The following is a 25559-nucleotide window of genomic DNA, read 5'->3' on the forward strand; positions in this document are numbered from 1 at the left end:
ATTGGAACACGTGAGGCAATATTGACCCTACGACTTATCTTAGAAGAAAGATTAAGGAAAGGCAAACCTACGTTTCTAGCATTTGTAGACTTAGAGAAAGCTTTTGACAATGTTGACTGGAATAGTCTCTTTGAAATTCTGAAGGTGGCAGGAGTAAAATACAGGGAGCAAAAGGCTATTTACAATTTGTGCAGAAACCAGATGGCAGTTATAAGAGTCGAGGGACATGAAAGGGAAACAGTGGTGAGGAAGGGAGTGAGACAGGGTTGTAGTCTCTCCCCGATGTTATTCAATCTGTATATTGCGCTAGCAGTAAAGGAAACAAAAGAAAAATTGGTAGTAGGTATTGAAATCCATGGAGAAGAAATAAAAACTTTAAGGTTCGCCGATGACATTGTAATTCTGTCAGAGACAGCAAAGGACTTGGAAGAGCAGTTGAACGGAATGGAAAGTGTCTTGAAAGGAGGATATAAGATGAACATCAACAAAAGCAAAACAAGGATAATGGAATGTTGTCGAATTAAGTCGGGTTATGCCGAGGGAATCAGATTATGAAATGAGACTCTTAAAGTAGTAAAGGAGTTTTGCTACTTGGGGATCAAAATAACTGATGATGGTAGAAGTAGAGAGGATATAAAATGTAGACCGGCGAACCTCAAAGTTTTTATTTCTTCTTCATAAATTTTAATACCTACTCCGAAATTTTCTTTAGTTTCCTTCACTGCTTGCTCAATATACAGATTGAATAACATCGGGGAGAGACTACAACCCTGTCTCACTCCCTTCCTCACCACTGTTTCCCTTTCATGCCCCTCGACTCTAATAACTGCCATCTGGTTTCTGCACAAATTATAAATAGCCTTTCGCTCCCTGTATTTTACCCCTGCCACCTTCAGAATCAAAGACGGTATTCCAGTCAACATTGTCAAAAAAATTTCCCTTAGTCTACAAACGTTATAAATTTTGGTTTGCCGTTAGTTAACCTATCATCTAAGGTTCAGTATTGCCTCGCGCGTTCCTACATTTCTCCGGAATCCAAACTGATCTTACCCGGCCGGCCGGGGTGGCCGAGCGGCTCTAGGCGCTACAGTCTGGAACTGCGCGACTGCTACGGTCACAGGTTCGAATCCTGCCTCGAGCATGGATGTGTGTGATGTCCTTAGGTTAGTTAGGTTTTAGTAGTTCTAAGTTCTAGGGGACTGATGACCTGAGAAATTAAGTCCCATAGTGCTCAGAGCCATTTGAACCATTTTTTTCTTATATTCCCAGTGTTCAGCTTCTACCGGCTTTCCATTCTTCTGTAACAGAAATAAATAACCTAAAATCGGTTATTTCACAAACCGGTTATTCGGACCGGTTTTAATCGTCCGCATAAACAGTTATCGGCTATTTCGGTGATTACCAACATCCCTATTACAGTTGCAATGGCCAGCAGTGTATTTGTCTACTACTAATGTAAGGGGCCTGTGTTTGCGACCTCAGGCACATAGGTGTGACGAGAGCAGGTGACGAGTGGTGACAGTGGTCTCCTGAGGTGCCGCTCAGTTTGTGCGACCAGCGCAGGTCGTTGCCCTGGCAGGTGTTCGGCGAGCTGCGGTGCTGCACTGTAACGATAGCTCACCACCGCCAGCGCCGCCGCCCCACTGTCAAGGTAATGACGGCTATATAGCTGGGGGCCGGCCCGGGGCTCGCATTTTGCACCATGCCCGCCTGCAGGCGATTGCTGCTGCTGCCTCTTCTGATGCTGGCGGCCGCCGGCGTCACCACGGATGCATCGTTCACACCTGTTGTCGAGGTAAGCATTGCCCTTAGTTTACGCAGATAGCCGATACCATTCTTTTCTGTGGCGTTCGTGTAGCAGCTACACGTTTTAGGGACTCCGCGTTACACATATCGTCCCACACTAGGACCATTGCGTTACAGGAGTAGCAATTTGTCAGTATGGTTAGGGTTTCCTGGGAACGCCGTTCTGCTGTTTTACGGATGGCAAGCGCATCTAACGAGGAGGACGACGGTTCAAACCCGCGTCCGGCCATCCTGATTTAGGATTTCAGTGATTTCCCTAAATCGCTTCAGGCAAATATCGGGATGGTTCCTTTCAAAGGGCACGATCGATTTCCTTCCCCACCCTTCCCCAATCCGATGGGACCGAAGACCTCGCTGTTTGGTCATCTCACCCAAATCAGCCAACCAGTCTCATGAGAACATGGCAAGTGCCATAACCCGATTTGCCAGAAACTTCGAGTGCCCAAGCGGTTCTAGGCGCTGCAGTCTGGAACCGCGTGACCGCTACGGTCGCAGGTTCGAATCCTGCCTCGGGCATGGATGTGTGTGTTGTCCTTAGGTTAGTTAGGTTTAAGTAGTTCTAAGTTCTAGGGGACTGATGACCTCAGAAGTTAAGTCCCATAGTGCTCAGAGCCATTTGAACCATTTGGAACCAGAAACTTCGCTCAGTGGAAGAGAGTTCAAAATAAGTGCCTCGAGGTATCCTTAGATTACTATTACTGACAAAATAACGATCAAAGTTTTCAACGTAATTTATACGCCTTTTAGTTAGGATTCAGAGCAACCGAAGTGGTGGCACAGCGGCTAGCTTCGCAACTTTAAACTTTTGCGTTCTGTGTTCGAAATCCGATCACTATTTTTATTTTTGTTTTTCATTTATCTATGCACTCCCACAGAAGTTTATTGCAGGAATATTTACCAGTGTATATTGAAGTAACGTTTTCCTTATTCGTCTATTAACTGTATGTCATTTGAATTAATTTTAAAAGAAAAGAAAAAAAATGAACGGAAAAGTTGTTTGAAGCTGTTTTCGGGAAAAAATTTATAGTGTAACTTGATTCATAATCAACTGCAAGTGCCAGTTTTGGCAAAACGATCCGTTTCGCGTGTTTTGACACGAAATTATTGCCAATCAATGGAATCTTCTGCAATGCTAATGACGTTTTTTCCCAAGTGAGTTACATACGAAGAAATGTCAGTGTTGCAAACCTGCCTTCGAGCGATGCCTACGGTGTTCAGAGTTTGTGTGTTTCGAATGTTTCTGCATCATCCGAGGGAATGCAGCACGTCTTCCTGAACAATAAATGTAACAATAAAATAAAGTAATAATGCATGTTCTAAGAATTAAATGCAGGAGAATGAGAATTTGAAAAGATTGTAACCCCTGGAAATACCACCACACATATGTATAATAATATTTTGAAACCCAGTTGTAATTTTTCAATTTATATGACGCCCTTATATGCCCTAAACTGGTAAGGGACATTCGTTTAGGAAGCTTCTACTGGCATGGAGAAATGTTTGAAAAATGTAATTAAATAATAATCGACTTTCGAACGCAGGACGCAAAAGTAAGAAGCTACGACGCCATACACTATTCCAGCAACTTACAGCGCACTAAATGGCATCTAAGTTACGCCGAAAAGTTTTGTTTTTTTCTTAGAAACGGTCGAGACACTAGTACGCTTATTTTGACCCTCTTCCACTGAGCGAAGTTTGTCTGTGTGTTACTTCAATGATCTTTTGGATATGGTAACTCTTCTTACTTTCCGTGTTTGGAAACGAAAATCAGCAATGTAATTTCCGTCTTATGGAATACACAGTTTATTTATTTTTCATTTAGCAATACATGTTTCAGCACTTTATCGGTTATCTTCAATGAGTTTTTCTGTTAATCTACCTGAAACGTTATTGTGACCTGATAACGACTTTTGGTTACGAAATTCAGATCAAAGGTATTCCTGTGTAGAAAAGGATGATAATTTGACTTCGGCCGGAGCCAGTAGTTGAGCATCCAATGCTATGTTGGAAATTTAGATAGCTACTTATAATGCTATGTTGGAAATTTAGATAGCTACTTATAATTTACCTCACATATAGGTATCTAGTTCGGGTAGTGTTTTATGTACCGTAATTTACACAAAAGTCTACTGCAAGTAACAACAGGTTTTCTGTTTTTCTGTCTTTCTTTCTTTTCAGTTTGAAAATCGCTGCCACATCGCGCTTTAGCCTGTTACCTACCTATTAACCTGCTGTCGACTTTACTGTGTGTTAGACGTGTTAAATAATAATTCGCCTACTGTTGCATTAACACTGGTACATGTATTTCTTGTTCTTTATAAAAAGATTTTTTTCACATTTTACCGTAAATTCATAATTCAATAATTCTCTTTAGTTTTAGGCATAAATGCGCACGTGGCAACGAATTTTAATCGCGGAATAAATGTAGAAACTATACGTGCTAGGCGTTCGCTTATAAGTCTTTGATTCTTGTAAAAGTTCAGGCGCTGGCTTCATGATTCCAAAGAAGACATTTAGTAGAAAATTTCTAACTGCCAAATATACCGTCACATGTGATGTATTCATTAATGTTTTCAGTATAACTTAAAGTGATGTTCATTGCGGATCACCATAAAGTATTTTAGCAACTAAGTTCAAGTGTACATATTCTACAGAAAATAGAATTGTTGTGCAAGACAGTTTATCCATGGATGTCTTTCCTTGCGATTCTCATAATATTATAGACTAAAATTCAGAATCACAATGCTAATTCTTTTTTCATGTCGAACCAATGGTTAATTATGTTTATTTTTAATTTTCCGTTTATGTTTTATTGTAGAAGTTTTGTAGTTTAATACTGACACCGCTAGCTCCTCCCAGTCATGCATGGTATTTCTTGAGAATGTACTCACCTGGAACACGACATATCCTAACACAGACACCCAAAGGATTTAACAGCAACTGTGCTTCTCTTGAACATGGGCCACCTGTTTGTTTTTACTTTTTTGAGTCACCATGAACCCATGTCCTCTGCTGTTGTAACTGAGAAAGTCTTTAGACTAACAGGAACATCTAAGAGTCGTCGTTCAGGAATTTCAACAGCAGCACTGTGCGAAGAGTAGAGTATTCGCTGGCACTTTTGCCTCCCTGAGAACTATACGCCTGTGGATTATAATTCAGTCTGCTTAAGAGATCAGAAAATCCTGTTACTCTGTAGAATGTGTCAGACACTTCCAACGTCTTGTCCCGTATTATCTAATTTATTCCGCACTCATAGACCCACTTTCGCTAGATACTGCTCGGTGAGGTCGTGCATTGTCATGCGTAAAAATAATGTCAGGGTCGAATGCAACGCTGAAAAGACGCTCAAGAGAAAGGAGTGCAGTGTCATAGTAGGTCGAATGGTCAGTGCACCACATCGAAAAGGAGCTCTTGGGAAGAGCAGATATTAGACGAATTGGCTTCCTGTCTATTTCCCCTGCATAAATACCAACGAGCAGATGTGGGATGCGTTGAGGGGACCTTTTTCCGCACGTCCACGTGCACCAACGACGATCCAGCAGTTGAAAACTGCTGGTCTACAGTCCTGAGACTGGTTTGATGCAGCTCTCCATGTTACTCTATCATATGCAAGCTTCTTCATCTCCCAGTACCTACTGCAACCTACATCCTTCTGAATCTGCTTAGTATATTCAACTCTTGGTCTCCCTCCACGCTACCCTCCATCACTAAATTGGTGATCCCTTCATGCTTCAGAACATGTCCTAACAACCGATCCCTTCTGCTAGTCAAGTTGTGCCGCAAACTCCTCTTCTCCCCAATTCTATTCAATATCTCCTCATTTGTTATGTGATCTACCCATCTAATCTTCATCATTCCTCTGTAGCACCACATTTCGAAAGTTTCTATTCTATTCTTGTCTAAACTATTTATCGTCCACGTTTCACTTCCATACATGGCTACATACAAAACAAATACTTTCAGAAACGACTTTCTGACACTTAAACCTATACTCGATGTTATCAAATTTCTCTTCTTCAGAAACGCTTTCCTTGCCATTGTCAGTCTACATTTTATATCCTTTCTATTTCAACCATCATCAGTTATTTGGATCCCCAAATAGCAAAACTCCTTTACTACTTTAAGTGTCTCATTTCATAGTCTAATTCCCTCAACATCACCCGACTTAATTCAACTACATTCCATTATCCTCGTTTTGCTTTTGTTTATGTTATTCTTATATCCTCCTTTCAAGACACTGTCCATTCCGTTCAACTGATCTTCCAAGTCCTTTGCTGTCTCTGACAGATTTACAATGTCATCGGCGAACCTCAAAGTTTTTATTTCTTCTCCATGCATTTTAATACCTACTACAAATTTTTCTTTTGTTTCCTTTACTGCTTGCTCAATATACAGATTGAATAACATCAGGGAGAGACTACAACTCTCTCTCACTCCCTTCCCAACCACTGCTTCCCTTTCATGCCCCTGGACTCTTATAACTGTCCTCTGGTTTCAAACTGTAAATAGCCTTTCGATCCCTGTATTTTACCCCTGCCACCTTCAGAATTTGAAAGAGAGTATTCCAGTCAACATTGTCAAAAGCCTTCTCTGAGTCTACAAATGCTAGGAAACGTAGGTTTGCCTTTCTTTAATCTACACCACTGTTTGTGTATGAGTAATCGGTTGGAAACTTTCCTAATGTCAGCACGTTGTATGTGTCGCCACTGGCACCAACCTTGTGTGAATGCTCTGAAAAGCATATCACAGCGTCTTCTTCCTGTGGGTTAAATTTCGCGTCTGTAGCACGTCATCTTCGTGGTGCAGCAATTTTAATGGCCAATAATGTATCTTCTAAGATAAGTCGTAGGGTCAGTATTGCCTCACTTGTTCCAATATTTCTACGGAATCCAAACTGATCTTTCCCGAGGACGGCTTCTACCAGTTTTTCCATTCGTCTGTAAAGAATTCGCGTTAATGTTTTGCAGCCATGACTTATTAAACTCATAGTTGGGTAATTTTCATATTTGACAACACCTTCTTTCTTTGGGATTGGAATTGTTATATTCTTCTTGAAGTCTGTATTTCACCTGTCTCATACATCTTGCTCACAAGATGGTAGAATTTTGTCAGGACTGGCTCTCCCAAGGCTGTCAATAGTTCTAATGGAATATTGTCTACTCCCGGGGTCTTGTTTCGAAAAAGATCCTTAGCAACCTCGTGTCCAAAGAGTGAAAACGTTGTAGAGCACGCATTGCCGTCCATGGTAATTACACACCGTATTAAGGACCAAGTCTCGCCTTTTTAATGTCCAGGGACCATCACAAATCGCAGTCTATGTCCATGTGTGTCAGAATGGCCAGCGAAGGAGTTCCTGATTTCAAAATTAAATGTTTCGAAAACTACGATTGACAGGCGAGTGTAACAAAAGCTGTGTTTATTGTAAAGCTCTAAGAATTTTGTACTGAAGTTATACAGAATTTCGAAGTAGTTCAAAAAGCTGGTAATAGGTGAGGCTGTGCGTTGTTCAGCTCTTACATCATCACCTTGCATGATTAAACTTGTCCTATGCAAGTAGCGTTTGCAGTCACGTCGGAATATTTGCGAAATGCTCAATACTCGTGAATATTGTGACTAGTCCATCCAAGTATCAGTAAATTTTAAATAATCCAATGCAATGATTCTGTTCCCGAAGTATTCATCAAGAAAACGAAACACATGTTCGATGCGATATGGTCTGGCCCCAGCTTGCATGAACCACTCGGTGTCTGGTCGATCCTCCAACGTTAGCTGTGTGGCAAAAAACTGTTACAAAATCGCAAAGTAACATTCAGTGATCGTTTATCATATGAAAAAAGTGCTAATAATGCCTCTGTTGCATACCTCAGCCAAAACAGTAACTTTGGGACAATACAGAGGTTTAGCTTCACACAAATAGCGATTTTCGGGACCTCAGAATCACCATTTTGTTTATTCACGACTTAATTCACGTGGAAGTGTGCTTCGTCTGTGAGCCAGATGCAGCCAGCATTAAATAATTCATTATGTATCATTGTGAGGGTCCGGTTCGCGAAGTCGAAACTCTTTTGCACTGCTCGTAGAGGTATGGTCTGGTGGCTTTGGATTTTGAATGGAAATATCTGTTGACTCTGTCTCGGTATTTCCTGCGTGCTGGAACGCTTCAAACAATTCCCTGCTGCAATTCTTCTGACGGATTCCCTTGGAGTCTGCTGAATATTTTCAGAAACCGCAGTAACTTTTATAGAAATAACTGCACTTTGTCTGGGGTCAAAATGTCCCATTAGGTCATCAACCACGCTGCCTGTCCGTTGGAATTCGCCGAAGAGCTTGGGAATGGTTTTCACATTGGGTCCTTTTGAAACATTAAATCGTATCTGAAAACTGCGCCTTCTTGCCGCAGCACTTTGTTGTAACCTGTTTCTCTTCTTCAGAAACGTTTTTCTTGCCATTTCCACCCTGTATTTTATATCCTCTCTACTTCAGCCATCATCTGGTATTTTGCTGATCAAACAGCAAAACTCATGTACTGCTTTTAGTGACTCATTCCTTAATCTAATTTATCCAACATCATCTCATTCAATTTGACTAAAATTCCATTACCCTTGTTACGCTCTTATTAATGTTCATCTTAAGCCCCTCTTTCAAGACAACTGTTCGCCTGAACTGTTCTTCCGAGTCATTTTCTGTCTCTGACAGAATTATGATGTCATCGCCAAACCTCTAAGTTTTTGTTTCTTTTCCCTGAACTTAAATTCCCTTTCCAAATTTCTACTTGCTTTCCTTTACTGCTTGCTCAGTGCACAGACTGAATAACATCAGAGATAGGTTACAACCCTTTCTCACTGCCTTCTCAACTACTGCTTGCCTTTCACTCCTCTCAACTGGTATCTGGTTTCCGTACAAGTTGTAAATAACCTTTCACTCCCTGTATTTTATGCCTGCTGTCTACTGAATGTTGAAGACTGTATTCCGGTAGACATTGTCGAAAGCTGTCGCTGAATTTACAAAAACTAAAAACGTAGGTTTGCCTCCCATTACCCAATTTTCTAAGATAATAATTGAAATTACGACGTCAAATACCAATTTTTGCCTACTACAACGGCTGCGAGCAGTTGGTGCTATCGCAACTGGAAGTGTCAACTGTGGTGCTCCAAGAACACCACGCACTCTCAAATTTGGAGATGACGTCCTTTGTCACGTAGAAGAGAACCCCACGACGATTACTCACAACACTAACCCTGTCATAGGCTCCTGTAGAGCACGCTGGTCGGACTTCATTGTCTCCGCTATGTGCAGAAGAAATTATATCTTCTAACTTATTATGTATCTAAATGGAACACTTCCGGAAATGTGTTCCTTTACAGATATTTGTCTACCAAGTACCCTGTACAGCCTCTAGAAACTTGCAATAGTAATTATGAAACACCATGTACATGCATGTATAGAAACCATATACTATAGCACGAGTGGTGCTATATCGAGTAGTATTTCACATGAAGAAGTGTTTAGTGATTCAAACAGTGTCCAAACCAAGAACTACCGAACATGGGTCCCGAAACGAAAAATTACGGGTTTAATGTTGCGCTCACCATATAAAGCGTTCGGCACACGCAGTCAGTGCGACCACTTTACACTGATGGCTAACGGGTTTCATAACTTTATAGGCTACCAAATATAGCTCCAAGAAGCCGTGACGTCACCGTCCTCAAATTACGACGCCTTACAACGCCGAATCTAGGCATTTCCGGACAGGGATTTGCTCCGGAAAAAGACCTGTCTGCCGATTCACAACATATTAAACGGCGTTGAAGTATTTTTATACTTCTATTCTTTTTCATTTTATAAGTTCTTTCTTTCTGTTCATATGATCATCCGAGTCAATTTCCGCTCCTAACAGAATTAATATGTCATCGACGAAACGCTTAAGTTTTCAATTATTCTGACAACATCCCATTTGTTGGATATTTAATTACGTGTCCCATAAATCATTTGAACCATTTTTTCCATCAGTATGATATGGAACAGGAGAGTTTACATTATATATATATACATTATTATTTCTAGTATTAAAGAACTTATACATTTTCGAGTCCTACTCATGCAACAACACTTAAAAACGAGTTTTTTTACAGTCTGCCATTTTTAAATAAAAATTCTTCTATAAAATAGGAAGAGTTGTCTAGAAAAAGCCGTTTTAGATTAGACTTACAACTTGCTTTGCTGCCTGTTATATATTTTATGATGTTAGGAATACGATCAAAAGTTTTTGTTGATGCGTAATGAACTCCTTTCTGACAGTTTTAATAAAGACAATGACAGATTTAGGAAAGAATGTTGAAGGGAATTGTTTCTTTTAGTTTTATAGGTACATATATCGCTATACTCCAGAAACTATGATTTATTATTTCTAAGGAATTTTATGTGAGAGTATATATATTGTGAAGGGACAATTAAAACGCCTAACTCCTTGGAGAGCTACCTGCAGTATGACTGCAGGTGAACACCATATATTATTCTTACTGCATGCTTTTGAGTAATCACTAATTACTTTGTAAGAGATAAGCTATCAAAGGAAATTATTCCACTAGACAGTGTTAAGTGGAAGTACACAACGTATGTTTGGAGGCAGATTCATTTTGCTTCCCAGAGTAACAATTACACGAAGAGAAAAAGTAGCTGAAGCTAACTGTTTGATCAGTTGAGTAGTATGCTTCTTCCAGTTAAAGTTTCCAACGATATATTCACCTAAAAATTTGGAGATTCTACCCTGTTTATTGACTCATGACCATATTCTACATCAATTGTTGGTATGACTACAGTTTTATAAAAATTTAGAGGAAGCCTATTTTCTGATAACCACTTCATAATTCTTTGAAGAATGGCATTACCAATTCACTTTTTTGTTTTATATCAAATGACATTCATTATAAGACTGTTATCGTCAGTAAAAGTACTAATACTGCTTAATGATTTATGCTTGGGAGGAGATTCACTTATATTAGTTTAAGGGATAGCAGTGAACTTAAAATTGAATCCTGTGGGACTCACTTCGTGATTTCTCCACAATTATTGATCACAACCTTTTTGCACTCTGTTATGAATGCCTTGTAAAGCCATCAGTCTCTACAAAACAAAAGTTTTTGTAAGAGGTTAACATGATCCACCCAAAAAACACCTTGGTAAGATAAAAAAAAAAACAGCTGGTGATACGTTATAATTTAAGTTTTGTAATATCTAGTGGTTGATTATATAAACAGTTGGCCAAAGCCTCTGGAATCGAAACTGCGATGGTCTAAGTAAATATGAGACCTGTCTTGAGTACACTGCTTATTATAATACTTTGGAAAAGGATGTAAGTAAGTAAACTGGACAGCAGTTATTTAAATCAATCTTGTCACCTTTCTTATAAAGAAGTTTAACAATGGCAGAGTTTGATCTGTCTGGAAAAATGCCCTGTACCATTGATGCGATATATGCACCACTAAGGAACTACAAAGTTACAAAACCTCTTCAGAATTTTTGTTTGAAATTCCATTAACATTTTACTAGCTTTTTTTTACAATTTTTATAATTTATAAAATTCAGTGAACGAACTGATGCTACTTATAGCTCCTTAAAGTTTTGTAGAATGACATTTATAAATTCTCTTGGTTCTTCAATTGGACCATAAAGCCTGCTTTTGCTGCTATGTTTAGAAACGGATTACTAAAAATAATGTGATTTTGTGAATTATCAGTCGCAACATTTTCGTTCATTTCAATAGTGATAATGTCCATGCAGAGAGTGACTCATCTATTTCCTGTTCCACAATATCCCACACAGGTTTAATCTTTGCCCAGTCCCTCCCTGGAATCCTAATGGGAGATTACTTTATGTAGAGCTTTTTATTTGTGAGGATTCAGACATTATTAAATCATGCAGTAGAGTGACATGTAGTCGAGAAATATAATAGCTGCAATGTCCACTTTGGTTAAGTCGTTCAGCAGTATCAAAGTAGCAAAGCCATGTTAGTTAATTTGAAAAGGCCCAATTAATCTTATAGACTGTTACAACCTGTGACTATTCAAAACGCTGCTCCCTCTCTTCTGGAATCATATGTTAGTCTGGCCTCTCCACAGATACTCGTTCAACGTAGTTGCATGTTTTCTCGATCAGTCTTCTGCCTGCTTCAATGATGCCCTCCACGAATTCCTCTCGAATACTAATCTCTTTGCAGAGAGCACGCTACATCCTCACTTATTTGTTACATTTATTCCAATCTCTGTCTTCCCTTACAGATTTTACGTTCTACAGCTCCCTCTAGTTCCACTGAAATTACTCCTTGATGTCGCAACACATATCCTATCATACTGTCCCTTCTTCTTGTCAGAGATTACCACATGTTCATTTCTTCGCCGATTCTGCGGAGAACTTTCATTTGCTTGCCTTACTAGCTGAGTTCTCTTCGTCAAGACTGACCTCTTCGCATGAGCTAATCTGCATTCTATGTCCCTCTCTATGTTGGGGAGGACTTATCTGATGATGTGACAAAGAAAGAGACAGGAATCGATAGGGAAGAGATAGGGGAATCAGTATTACAACTGGAATTAAAGTAGGTTTGGAAGACTTAAGATCAAATAAGGCAGAAGGAATAGATAACATTTCAACAGAATTTTTAAAATCATTGGTGAAGTGGCAAAAAAACACTTATCACCTAGGTGTGTAGAATGTATGAGAGTGGTGACATACGAGGTGCGACAAAGTAATGAGACTTATTTTCTTTGCAAGATGTGGCAGCCCTGCAGGCTTGTGTAGGCACAATACCTTTGACCTCGTTCTATAAGGTGCTTCAAGCGGCACATCGATGCAACCGCTCAGTCGTGAGTTGTGCTGTAATAAGTTAACACGCGTTTGTGTCTCTCGTCAAGGAAATGGAACCATATAATATTGCGCAACGGTATGCCATTTCTTTTTGCGTTAAATTGGGTGAAAACTCGACGAAAACTTATGGTAAGCTTCAGAAGGCTTTTGGAGAGGAAGTTACGTCAAGAGCTCAAGTTTTTCGTTGGCATAAAATGTGTAGTGAAGGCACAACGAATGTTGAAGATGAAGACCGAAGTGGATGACCATCAACCTCACGGACAGATGTCAACTTCGCCAGGATGCGTGAACTCGTACGATCTGATCGTAGATTACCCGTGAAAATGATTGCAGAAGAACTGAACATCAGTCGAGAAACGGTTCGTCTAGTAATAACTGAAGATCTTGGTATGAGAAAGATTTGTGCAAAAATGGCCCCCAAAAATCTCACATCACAACAGCGAGAAACACGGAAAAATGTGGCAGTCGATCTTTAGAGCAACGGAAATCAATCCAGAGTTGTTGAGCCGTGTTAACCCGGATGATGAAAGTTGTTTTTTTTTTCAGTAGGATCCAGAGACAAAACGCCAAAGTTCGCAATGGTGCTCAAAGGTATCACCCAGACCAAGAAAAGCTCGCATGCCAAAGTCAAAAGTGAAATGCATGCTTGTGTGCTTCTTTAATTCCAAGGGAATTATTCATAAAAACTGGGTGCCTCCTGGACAAACAGTTAACCAATATTACTAAAAAGAAATTTTAGAAAGGCTTCGTAAAAGAGTTCTTCGTGTCCGTGCAAATATTGTTGATAATTGGATTCTGCATCACGATAATGCGCCATCCCATACTGCTCTGTCAGTAGAGCAATAACCTCAAAACAAATTTCAGTACTACCACAGCCACCTTAGTCACTAGATATCGCTCCGTGCGACTTTTTTTTTTATTTCCACGAGTCAAAACGACGGCCATGGGACAACATTTTCGAACAACACAAGATGTCCAAAAAGCTGTGACGAGGGTCTTGGAGGATATTACATAACATGAGCTCCAGAAATGTTACCATCAATGGTAGAAGCGCTGGAAAAAGTGTGTGCAATTAGAAGGGAACTACTTTGAAGGAGACAACACTAAACTTGACTAAAACGTGAGCAACCTTTTTTTTTCACATCACTCATTACTTTATTGTCGCACCTTGTATCATCGGACATCGGGAAAAAATAATCCACACCATTCTGAAGATAGCAAAGCCGACAAGAGCGAGAATTATCGCACAATCAGCTTAAAAGCACAGGCACCCAAGTGGTTGACTCGATAGCCTGAAAAATGGAAAAGGAAACTGAGGATTTGATAGATGGCGATCTGTTTGGCACTAAGAACGGTAAAGGCACCAAGCAATTTTAACGTTGCGGTCGATAACGGTAGCAACACTGAAGAAAAATCTAGAAACGTTCATAGAATTTGTCGTCCTAGAAAAAACGTCCGATAGTGTAGAATGATACAAGATGTCCAAAATTCTGAGGAAGCTATAGGGAAAGACGGGTTATATACAATATGTACGAGAACCGAGAGGGAATAATAACACTAGAAGACCAAGAACGAAGTGCTCGGATTAAAAAGGTTGTAAGACAGGGATGCAGTCTTTCACCCATACTGTTCCCTCTAAACGTCGAAGAATCAATGTCTGAAGGAAAAGGTAGGTTCGATAGTGGAATTAAAAAGAAGGTAAAAGGATATCAATGGTAAGATTCGCTGATGTCATTGATATGTTGAGTGAAAGTGAGGAAGAATAAAAGGATCTTCTGAATGGAATGACAGTCTAATGAGTACATAATATGGACTGAGAGTAAATCGAAGAAGGACAAAAGTAATGAGAAGTAGTAAAAATGAGAATACCGAGAAATTTGTGACCACTAGGTAAAAGAAGTTAAGAAATTTCGCTACCTAGGCAGGAAAATAACCCATGACAGACGGACCAAGGAGGACATAAAAGCAGACCAGCACTGGTCAAGAGGAGTCTACTAGTATCAAACATAAGCCTTAATTTGACGAAGAATAGGCGAGGAAAAGAATATATGGAAAACACTGACTACAAGAAGGGACGGGATGATAGGATATCTGTTAACTCATGAGGGAATGACTTCTATGGTCCTACAAGAATCTGTTGAGCAGTAGTTTCCAACTTGGGCGTAATTACGTCTCGACGGGTAAAATGAAATTTTCTGAGGGGTAAAAACTAAACGATTAGATTTTGTTTTAGTCTCGAAAGTAAATTATTTTCAAAATATCATTACTAATATCACAAGTTTGTAAGACTCTAATACTGATTATGTAAGTTATCAATAATTATTTTTTCTCAATTAGTAGCATTAATATGGTGGAGATCACAGGTTCCTTACATAGTCCACGCACTACGCACATACACTCCTGGAAATTGAAATAAGAACACCGTGAATTCATTGTCCCAGGAAGGGGAAACTTTATTGACACATTCCTGGGGTCAGATACATCACATGATCACACTGACACAACCACAGGCACATAGACACAGGCAACAGAGCATGCACAATGTCGGCACTAGTACAGTGTATATCCACCTTTCGCAGCAATGCAGGCTGCTATTCTCCCATGGAGACGATCGTAGAGATGCTGGATGTAGTCCTGTGGAATGGCTTGCCATGCCATTTCCACCTGGCGCCTCAGTTGGACCAGCGTTCGTGCTGGACGTGCAGACCGCATGACCACGCTTCATCCAGTCCCAAACATGCTCAATGGGGGACAGATCCGGAGATCTTGCTGGCCAGGGTAGTTGACTTACACCTTCTAGAGCACGTTGGGTGGCACGGGATACATGCGGACGTGCATTGTCCTGTTGGAACAGCAAGTTCCCTTGCCGGTCTAGGAATGGTAGAACAACGGTTTCTATGACGGTTTGGATGTACCCTGCACTATTCAGTGTCCCCTCGACGATCACCAGAGGTGTACGGCCAATGTAGGAGATGGCTCCCCACACCATGATGCCGGGTGTTGGCCCTGTGTGCCTCGGTCGTATGCAGTCCTGATTGTGGCGCTCACCTGCACGGCGCCAAACACGCATACGACCATCATTGGCACCAAGGCAGAAGCGACTCTCATCGCTGAAGACAACACGTCTCCAATCGTCCCTCCATTCACGCCTGTCGCGACACCACTGGAGGCGGGCTGCAAAGTGTTGGGGCGTGAGCGGAAGACGGCCTAACGGTTTGCGGGACCGTAGCCCAGCTTCATGGAGACGGTTGCGAATGGTCCTCGCCGATACCCCAGGAGCAACAGTGTCCCTAATTTGCTGGGAAGTGGCGGTGCGGTCCCCTACGGCACTGCGTAGGATCCTACGGTCTTGGCGTGCATCCGTGCGTCTCTGCGGTCCGGTCCCAGGTCGACGGGCACGTGCACCTTCCGCCGACCACTGGCGACAACATCGATGTACTATGGAGACCTCACTCCCAACGTGTTGAGCAATTCGGCGGTACGCCCACCCGGCCTCCCGCATGCCCACTATACGCCCTCGCTCAAAGTCCGTCAACTGCACATACGGTTCACGTCCACGCTGTCGCGGCATGCTACCAGTGTTAAAGACTGCGATGGAGCTCCGTATGCCACGGCAAACTGGCTGACACTGACGGCGGCGGTGCACAAATGTTGCGGAGCTAGCGCCATTCGACGGCCAACACCGCGGTTCCTGGTGCGTGTGATCATTGCTTGTACAGCCCTCTCGCAGTGTCCGGAGCAAGTATGGTGGGTCTGACACACCGGTGTCAATGTGTTCTTTTTTCCATTTCCAGGAGTGTATGTTGTGCTTTTCTCCGTACATCACTTATGATAAAAGTGAGACATATACGTAACAAATTTTAAATATCTCAAGAAAATGTCTTCTCCAAGTTGTAGATAGTATCCGCAGTAATCCATAAATTCGTTTATTACTCGCTTCCAAACAGATAAATGAATTACTTGACAACACAGCACCTCACTACCTACATAAGGGCTACTATAGTACTTTACACAGTATTATTATTATTATTATTATTATTATTATTATTATTAGAGTTGTAAGAGATAAAGCATTAACAGCCTGAAGTCTTCCAATTTCTACCAGTTCAGAAGTAAGGAGTGCAGCAATAAAGTGATATACGAATAGAGGTATAGTGGACACATCTGAACTGGTTTGCTTTTAAATGGGGTTGCAGTGTGGAAGTCAAGCAAGTGCTACAGTGGAAAGGAGTAACGCAGGGGATGTATGTTTCGTAGTACGTGTCTACAGTCACTGTGGATAGTTAGCTATCTTATCTCAGAAGGAATTATGGGCAGCACTTGCGTTGCACCACAACTTCTTTCGTCATTCATCATAACACCCCCCTCCCCCCGTACGAAATAAATATCATTTATTTATAATCAATTTAAAAATAAAAATGTGCTAAGAAAAGTCCTTTATGGTTCAAATGGCTCTGAGCACTATGGGACTTAACGTCTAAGGTCATCAGTCCCCCTAGGACTTAGAACTACTTAAACCTAACTAACCTAAGGACATCACACACATCCATGCGCGAGGCAGGATTCGAATCTGCGACCATAGCGGTCGCGCGGTTCCAGACTGTAACGCCTAGAACCGCTCGGCCACCCCGGCCGGCGAAAAGTCCTTTATTCTACAATTTAGCTAGGTTCTAAAGTTGGTGATAATGTGGAGGTGGGGGGAGCACAACCGACGGCTGGGGGGGGGGGGGGGAGGTGGAGAGGGGGGGGGGGGACTAGCTGATGTGTGACTACACTCAAAGGCAATGGTCCAAGAAAGGTTGGGAATCACTGCTGAAGAGAGTAAAAGCTATAAGGATGACTGAGACTGGAACAGATCCTGCAAGTAATTGAGTTCGTAAGTTGCAAGTGCCACTCTGAGATGAAAAGTTTGGAACTCGGATCTGGCCGCGTTAAACTAGTCAGAAGACTGATGAGTCGAAAACAAAAAGTCCGTTTTGCTTCATCGTCCCGTGTTATTTTGCTTCCAGGCTAGAGGAATTTAATAACTTTGTCTGCTTCGTGGTCCCCAATTTTGATGTTAAGTTTATCGCTAATCTCATTCCTGCTACTCTTGCTTACTTTCGTCTATTGTTCTGTTTTTCTCAATCATTGTCTTTTGCCCTTTCTAATCGGACTATTTAGTTGTTGGTCTTCCATTGTATATATTCTTCCTTTTGTACTTGTATGTGTTTTATATTATCCGTATTCCCTCTTTAGCTTACGTTTTTACTGAGAATTTTGAAAATATTGTACCGTTTTACAGCGTCGAATGCTTTTTCTAAATAGACAAATTCTATGAATGTATATTGCATCTGTTATCAAGCTCGACGTCAGAACTGCCTCACTGATGTCTTTACCTTCCCTGAAGCCCAAAGATTCGTTAACAGTAACGATGTGGTATGCAAGCATTCCGTAACCACATTTCACTGGGCGTGTGGCCGTTATCACGTTCTTTTGGTTCCACGAGGTCGTTTATGTTCGCGTGACATGCGCTGATGCCGTGCTGCAGCTGTGTTTGTCGGCAGGCGCTGCACGAGCACATGACGGCGGACGAGCTGGCGTGGTACTTCGGCGGCGGGGCGCGCGTCTCGGTGCCCGACTACCAGGTCGTCTTCCTGCTGCCCGCCGAGCCCGAGCTGAGCGACGACGGCGGGCCCGGCGAGGGCCACCTGCGCTACAGCTTCAGCGCCTTCGGCAGGTCAGTGAGGTCACCTCGCGAGCAACGTAGTACAGCGCAGCTGCAAGCCCAGAATACAGCACTGCCCTGAACAGTTCACTGCCCCATGTGACGAGAAGCCAAACTGGAGACGTCTATTGACCAATATATTACATCACACTGGTGCTAGAGGAACACGTAACACAGGAGGCAAAGATCGACAGTGCTCAAGAGACCACACACAGAATGCTGTGTTCCTTTACTCGACGTAAATTTAAGCCAAATTGTCAAAAAAGGCACAAGGGATATCAGTACTGGCGGAATAAGAAGTTCAGAGTCTGGAGTAAGCTTAGCTCATAGGATGAACAGTGAAAGTCGTTGAAGTGAGTGCAGGTGTCGCAGCATACCGTCAAACAGACAGCCTCTGTTCTTTCCTCTTAACGCCAAAGATCGCGAGTGACGAGTCTATGTGCGACACCGAGGACGAAAGCACTCAGTGTTGACCAGAGCGATGTGCCAACGCAAACTGTATTTGGCCTGCCTCCATAGATGCCACGCCTTGATCCATCTACATGTAAGACGTTGGCTTTAAAAGCGACTGTTGACCTTCAGTTTAGAGAATTGTTGGACTGTGAAGGTGGCAGGTGCTGGTTGGTCGGTATATACTTCCCCGCACTGTTAAGGATGGCATTATGCATATGGACTATCATACCAATTGTGTGATTGGATTGAAGAGTGCCTAGATAACAGAACGCAGCATGCCATTCTGAATGGAGAGAAGTCTTCCGAAGTAAGAGCGATTTCAGGTGTGCTGCAGGGGAGAGTCGTAGGACCGTTGCTATTCACAATATATATAAATGACCTTGTGAATGACATCCGAAGTTCACTGAGTCTTTTTGCGGATGATGCTGTGGTATATCGAGAGGTTGTAACAATGGAAAATTGTACTGAAGTGGAGGAGGATCTGCAGCGAATTGACGCATGGTGCAGAGAATGGCAGTTGAATCTCAATGTAGACAAGTGTAATGTGCTGCGAATACATAGAAAGATAGATCCCTTATCATTTAGCTACAATATAGCAGGTCAGCAACTGGAAGCAGGTAATTCCATAAATTATCTGGGAGTACTCATTAGGAGTGATTTAAAATGGAATGATCACATAAAGTTGATCGTCGGTAAAGCAGATGCCAGACAGATTCATTGGAAGAATCCTAAGGAAATGCAATCCGAAAACAAAGGAAGTAGGTTACAGTACGCTTGTTCGCCCACTGCTTGAATACTGCTCAGCAGTGTGGGATCCGTACCAGATAGGGTTGATAGAAGAGATAGAGAAGATCCAACGGAGGGCAGCGCGCTTCGTTACAGGATCATTTAGTAATCACGAAAGCGTTACGGAGATGATAGATAAACTGCAGTGGAAGACTCTGCAGTGGAGACGCTCAGTAGCTCGGTACGGGCTTTTGTTGAAGTTTCGAGAACATACCTTCACCGAAGAGTCAAGCAGTATATTGTGCCCTCCTACGTATATCTCGCGAAGAGACCATGAGGATAAAATCAGAGAGATTACAACTCACACAGAAGCATACCGACCATCTTTCTTTCCACGAACAATAAGAGACTGGAATAGAAGGGAGAACCGATAGAGGTACTCAAGGTACGCTCCACCACACTCCATCAGGTGGCTTGCCGAGTATGGATGTAGATGTAGATGTAGATTGGAGACCAGAGTTTAGTATTTAGACTTAGCTCAACCTTTTAAAGGACGCGCTGTCGCTTCGAAGAGTTTTAGATGGTGTAGAATTGGTTGCAGGCGGTCAGGTGTCCTTCAAACGCTGTCTTAAATCATGATAGTAAAGTGGTGTGTATCTGGCTATTGGTTATAGGAAATCAGCGTGGTAAGACAGGTCGGCAGCAGGCGTAACAGAATAGCATGGCACTCACATGACGAAACAGAGAATAAAATTCACAGATTTGGTTATAAGCTCAAGCGCCAATGAAACTGGTGTAGGGATGCGTATTCAAATACAAAATGGAAATGAGCGTACGGCATTGTGAGGCGGGAGTCCCCCATTCGGGGAAGTGCGGTCGCCGAGGGCAAGTACTTATTGCATTCGACGCCACATTGGGCGACTTGCGCGTTGGAAATGGGGATGAAATGACGATGAGAACAACACAACACCCAGTCCCTGATCGGAGAAAATCTCCTGCCACAGCCGGGAATCCACCCCGAGAACGTTGGCGTGGCATTCCACCGCGCTGTCCACTCAGCTAACGGGGGCGGGCATTCAAATACAGAGATATGTAAACAGGCAGAATACTGCTCTGCGGTGGGCAACGCCTATATAAGACAACAATTGTCTGGCGCAATTATTAGGTCGCTTACTGCTGCATTAATGGCAGGTTATCAACATTTAAGTGAATTTAAACGTAGTATTATAGTCGGTGCACGAGCGATGGGACACAGCGTTTTCGAGGTAGCGACGAACTGGAAATTTTCCTGTACGAACATTTCATGAGTGTAACTTGAATACCAGGAATCCGGTAAAACATCAAATCTCCCACGTCACTGTGCCCGGAAAAAGATCATGCAACAACGGGACCAACGACGATTGAAGAGAATGAAGAGAATCGTTCAGCGTAACAGAAGTGCAATCCTTTGGAAAACTGCTGCAGATTTCAATGCTGGGCCATCAACTGCGTGCGAACAATTCAACGAAACATCATCTATATGGATTTTCGGAGCCGAAGGCCCACTCGTGTACCCTTGATGACTGCACGACACAAAGCTTTACACTTCATCTGGGCTTGTGATCATCGACATTGGACTGATGATGACTGGAAACATGATGCCTGGTCGGACGGATCTCGTTTCAAATTCTATCGTGAGGAAGGACGTGTACGGGTAAGGAGACAGCCTCATGAATCCATGGCCCCTGCACGTCAACAGGGGACTGTTAAGCTAGTTGTAGCTCTATAATGGGGTGGGGCGTGTGAACTTGGAGTGAAATGCCTGGAGATGGCGGTGACAGCGACTTGTTCCTGTGCCGTTCCGGGGAGTACTCATTCCCTCCTAGATCACTGCCCGTGTCGTTCCCTCTGGTAGACCGTGATGTCGGGTGCCATGATGTCATGTTGATTGCTGAATCTGACCCGCCGGTACTCTAGGCCAACAGCCTCGTCAGACGCTGGAATTTTACTCTCCAGTTTTACTACTTATTTGTCGCGTAACAGTGGCAATTAGTCTCAGTCAGTGCAAGTCCATCTAAATCAACTTCCGGGCTATCACTACGAAGGTAAAACCATGCGATTGAAATTTGCAGTCATGTACGTCACAAAAGGCTGTTATTACTAACTGCGCAGGAAACTGCACGTTTTCACTGGCTCAAACAACGCAGAATCTGTGTAGTAGCTGACTGGAGGAATTTAATGTGGTGCGATGAGTTGCAGTTTTAACTCTTTTAAAATGGTGCAAGGCCTCTACTCACCGACAGCCCAACGAGGCGCCAAAGCAGCAGGGTGTGGAAGGTGCATTTCAGTCGTAGCTATTTCTGTAATCTTTTGCGAATATTTTTCGTACCATGACTTGACACATACCGATTATTATGAATTGGTTCCACTCCATTTTGGCTGTCTGATGCCGCAATCGGTTGTGAATATTTTTGAATGAAAACAGTTTCTGTTGCAAAATTGTTTTTATTACTGACAGTTGCGCATTTCGCTACCCGCCAGGGTAGCCGAGAGCGCTAACGCGCTGCTTCCTGGACTCGGGTAGGCGCGCCGGCCCCGCTTCGAATCCGCCCGGCGGATTAACGACGAGGGCCGGTGTGCCAACCAGCCTGGATGTGGTTTATAGGCGGTTTTCCACATCCCGCTAGGTGAATACTGGGCTGGTCCCCACGTTCCGCGTCAGTTACAAGCATCGCGGACATTTGAAACACGTCCGCACTGTTTCACGATTTACACTAGACGCAGGCAGTTGGGTTACACTGATTCCGTCCTGAGGGTTGTAACCACGTTGTAACCACGCCGATCCTGCGATCGCTGCGGGACTATGGCGTAAGCGCAAGAAAGAAATAAAGAATGTTGCGCATTTCGTTCTTGTAAGGCATCGTCGGAATATCTGGAGAGAATAGAACAAATAAGTTATATGACGAAATGGGGCAAATAAAAGCGGCCCGGACGAGTGTATGCGACTGAATGTGAACGATACCCGCAGTGGAACAGCGGGTGTTCGTTGTGGAAAGTTACGTGACAGCAAAGTCATGGAAACGGTGTGGTCAGTTGTTTGCCGAGACATTTAGTGGTGTCAAAGTCTTAGTAAATAGTGCCACGCAACGCTTAGTCCGAAAATGGCGTCACACAGGACCTATTTTGAACAAGTCAAGGAACATTCTGAAACGTGCCCGCAAACTTGAAAACGTGGCTGCAGTTCACCAGAAAATGTTTCAGAATCCTACCAAATCAAACCGACTCCTGTCACAGGAGAGCGGCATATCGCGTCGATCATGCGGACGAATATTCTACCTGGACCTAAAAAAAAAAATGTTCAAATGTGTGAAATTTTATGGGACTTAATTGCTAAGCCCATCAGTTCCTAAGCTTAAACACTACTTAACCTAAATCATCACACACCCATGCCCCAGAGAGGACTCGAACCTGTGCCGGGACTAGCCGCACAGTCCACGACTGCAGCGCCCTAGACCGCTCGGCTAATCACGCGCGGCACACTTGGACCTGCACATGCATCCCTGCCGAGGGTCTGATGTTCATGCATTAACGCCAGCAGATGCTCCTCAGCGCCTATAGTTTTGTGAGTGACTGTTCACTGGGATAACAATGAATAGCTTTGACATAGATCCGTTCTTTATGCCTACTGAAGCCTGGTTTCATGTGAGTGGTTATCTCAGGTCACAGAATCACAGGTTCTGGGCAGCGAAAACTCGCGTAACTTCACGAAACACCACTGCATGATCAGAAAATTGGGGATTGGTGTGCAGCGTTGCATGCCACATTATTAGTCCCATCTTCGTTCATCAGACGCTGATTTCGGTGCGTTACATTTTCAACATTATAAATCATATGTGGCAGCATTAATGGAGGAGAAAAAGACCTACAGTTACTTGCAACAGGATGGAGCAACTGCCCACTAGAGCCGGCCGAACCTTGAAGCACACTTACACAATCTTCAGGCCTGAAAGAGTTGTTAGCAGAAGTCAGTCTGGTCGCAACACTAGATGGTGACCCAGTCACCTGATCTGTCAGTGTGTGATTACTTTATGTGGGAGTCCTCAACTCTAAGGTGTATCGCAACCCCTCATAGTCTTTGAGAACAGCAGCAGAATATCTCGGATGAGGCTGCAGCAATTCCGCAGTCCAGTTTCGATCCGCCTTCAGCAACTTGCTGATCAGAACTCAGAAGTGCCAGAAGGTGGATGGTGGTCACTTTCAACATCTGCTGTAGTCCGGTTAGTACTGTATTTCCTTTCCCTCTGCTGTGTTTCTTTGTACTACGGAACTCTGCTCTCTGGGCCACTTTTATTTGCTCCATCCTGTAGAATGAGACATGGTTCTATGTTGTGCAGCCATGAGTACAAGGGACAGTAATGTAAGCATAAACTCAAGTAAAAATATAACGCAGTGAGCTTCATCCGTCAACTGAAGAACATTGAAAATGAAAAAGAAGCATCTGGACATAACATCCGGCTGTCAGTTGACTCATCAGATACGTGAAGAACTTAAACGGGAAGTAAAAGTAGAAAAGTAAAATTACCCTGGAAAAATGGGGGTTTAAAACAGATAAAATTCTAGATCAGTGAAGTACCTTATGTATACCGATGCAGGTTTAGTATGGTGTAAACAGCACGAGTACAAGTTCGTGATGTATTGCAGTGTTGACAGCGCGATTGAGTTTCGAGTGTTGACGATAGTATCATCAGCATTTCACTAAACACCTGCTCGGAGCAGGAACTCGTTCTAGTTGACCTAAACTTGAAGTGACTCATATCGAACTAAATAACTTAGCGCGGCTAGACACTGATGTAAGAAATTGTCATGTTGCACTAAGGTGCAAGTTATGAGTCAAGATCGTAACAACAAAAGTAGGGGTAAATGGAATTGTAGTGACATGACAGTAAAGGTAAAGGTAGTCTAACGTATCTTGCAATCCCAATGTAAGGTCGCTGTAAGTTTTCATCCAATACCACATGCGAGATGGAAATTAAATGCGTATAAGGTGTGGATTCAATTGAAGTTGAATGAGGGAAAGAAGGAGCACCGGATGGGTGGAAGAGGCAAATAAAGACAAGAAGGATAAAATGGTTTCAAAACTAAATCTGGAAATGGGAGACAAATGAAATTGATTAAGTAGTCATTCAGAGCTCTTTCGGAGAAATGTCCATCCTCAGCAACATAGGAACTTTTGTCATTGTTCCTTACAGCGATTATTTTTCACATTTCACTTTTTTATGTATGGCACGTTGTTTATCCAGAAATGCGAATGTAGCTGGGATGAAAGTTAAGGAAGAAATGCAGAAAGATGGTACCACACATTCTACACTCTACATCTATTACAAAGCGAAAAAAGAGTTGATTAGTGTTTTACCGTAAGAATAAAGCAACTATAAAGCAATAGTGCTAAGGGAAATTGTTCTGAAATCTTTAGATCAAAATAGGTACAGACCTCGACTTCGCCATTACATAATTTCATTCATACTAGTACGTGTCATAAATAGCACAAAGTGGAATACCTGATCAACTGTTCTGCTGTTCTTGGAAGAAAGTGAGATATTGTAGGAAGCAACTGTGTGTGTATGCGGGAAATAATTTCGAGATGAATCCAAAACGTATACCAGAAATGCAATGTAGCTCAGTAATCATCTCTCAGGCATAATAAGTAAGAGAGGTTTTGCGAACACGGACACACTGTTCTTCAGTCTGACTTCTCCTTTTAGCGGGTTTCCTCTAGTCATCAGGTCAGTAACGTTGGATGGCCCCCACCTAGCCTTACCAAGGCAATCTGTACCTCAGTGAAGGCACCACCTGGGTAACTCATAGATGGGGAGTAGCCTTCAGAGCTATCATGGTGTTGGGAATTGAAGTCGTAGGGACATTTATATCTATGATTAATGATACTCTTTGTAAAACGTAATATGTTGTAAATTCGTCGTTAAATGTATGTTCTGTGACTTGTAAATAAAGTGGTGTGTTAGGCTGCCAA

At 42.5% G+C, this 25559-nt stretch overlaps 1 protein-coding gene across 1 annotated transcript in view; it reads left to right on the top strand.

The window, feature by feature from the left end:
- Positions 1–1702: 1702 nt before the first annotated feature.
- LOC126267691 (A disintegrin and metalloproteinase with thrombospondin motifs adt-2-like) overlaps positions 1703–25559 on the top strand; it is a 215507-nt gene continuing 191650 nt past the window's right edge. Inside the window, exons 1-2 of the mRNA XM_049972994.1 lie at positions 1703–1795; positions 18213–18385. Coding sequence (XP_049828951.1) covers positions 1703–1795; positions 18213–18385 — 266 coding nt within the window. The remainder of the gene's footprint in view (positions 1796–18212; positions 18386–25559) is intronic.

This window comes from Schistocerca gregaria, chromosome 4 (genome assembly GCF_023897955.1).
Source record: "Schistocerca gregaria isolate iqSchGreg1 chromosome 4, iqSchGreg1.2, whole genome shotgun sequence".
Taxonomy (NCBI): domain Eukaryota; kingdom Metazoa; phylum Arthropoda; class Insecta; order Orthoptera; family Acrididae; genus Schistocerca; species Schistocerca gregaria.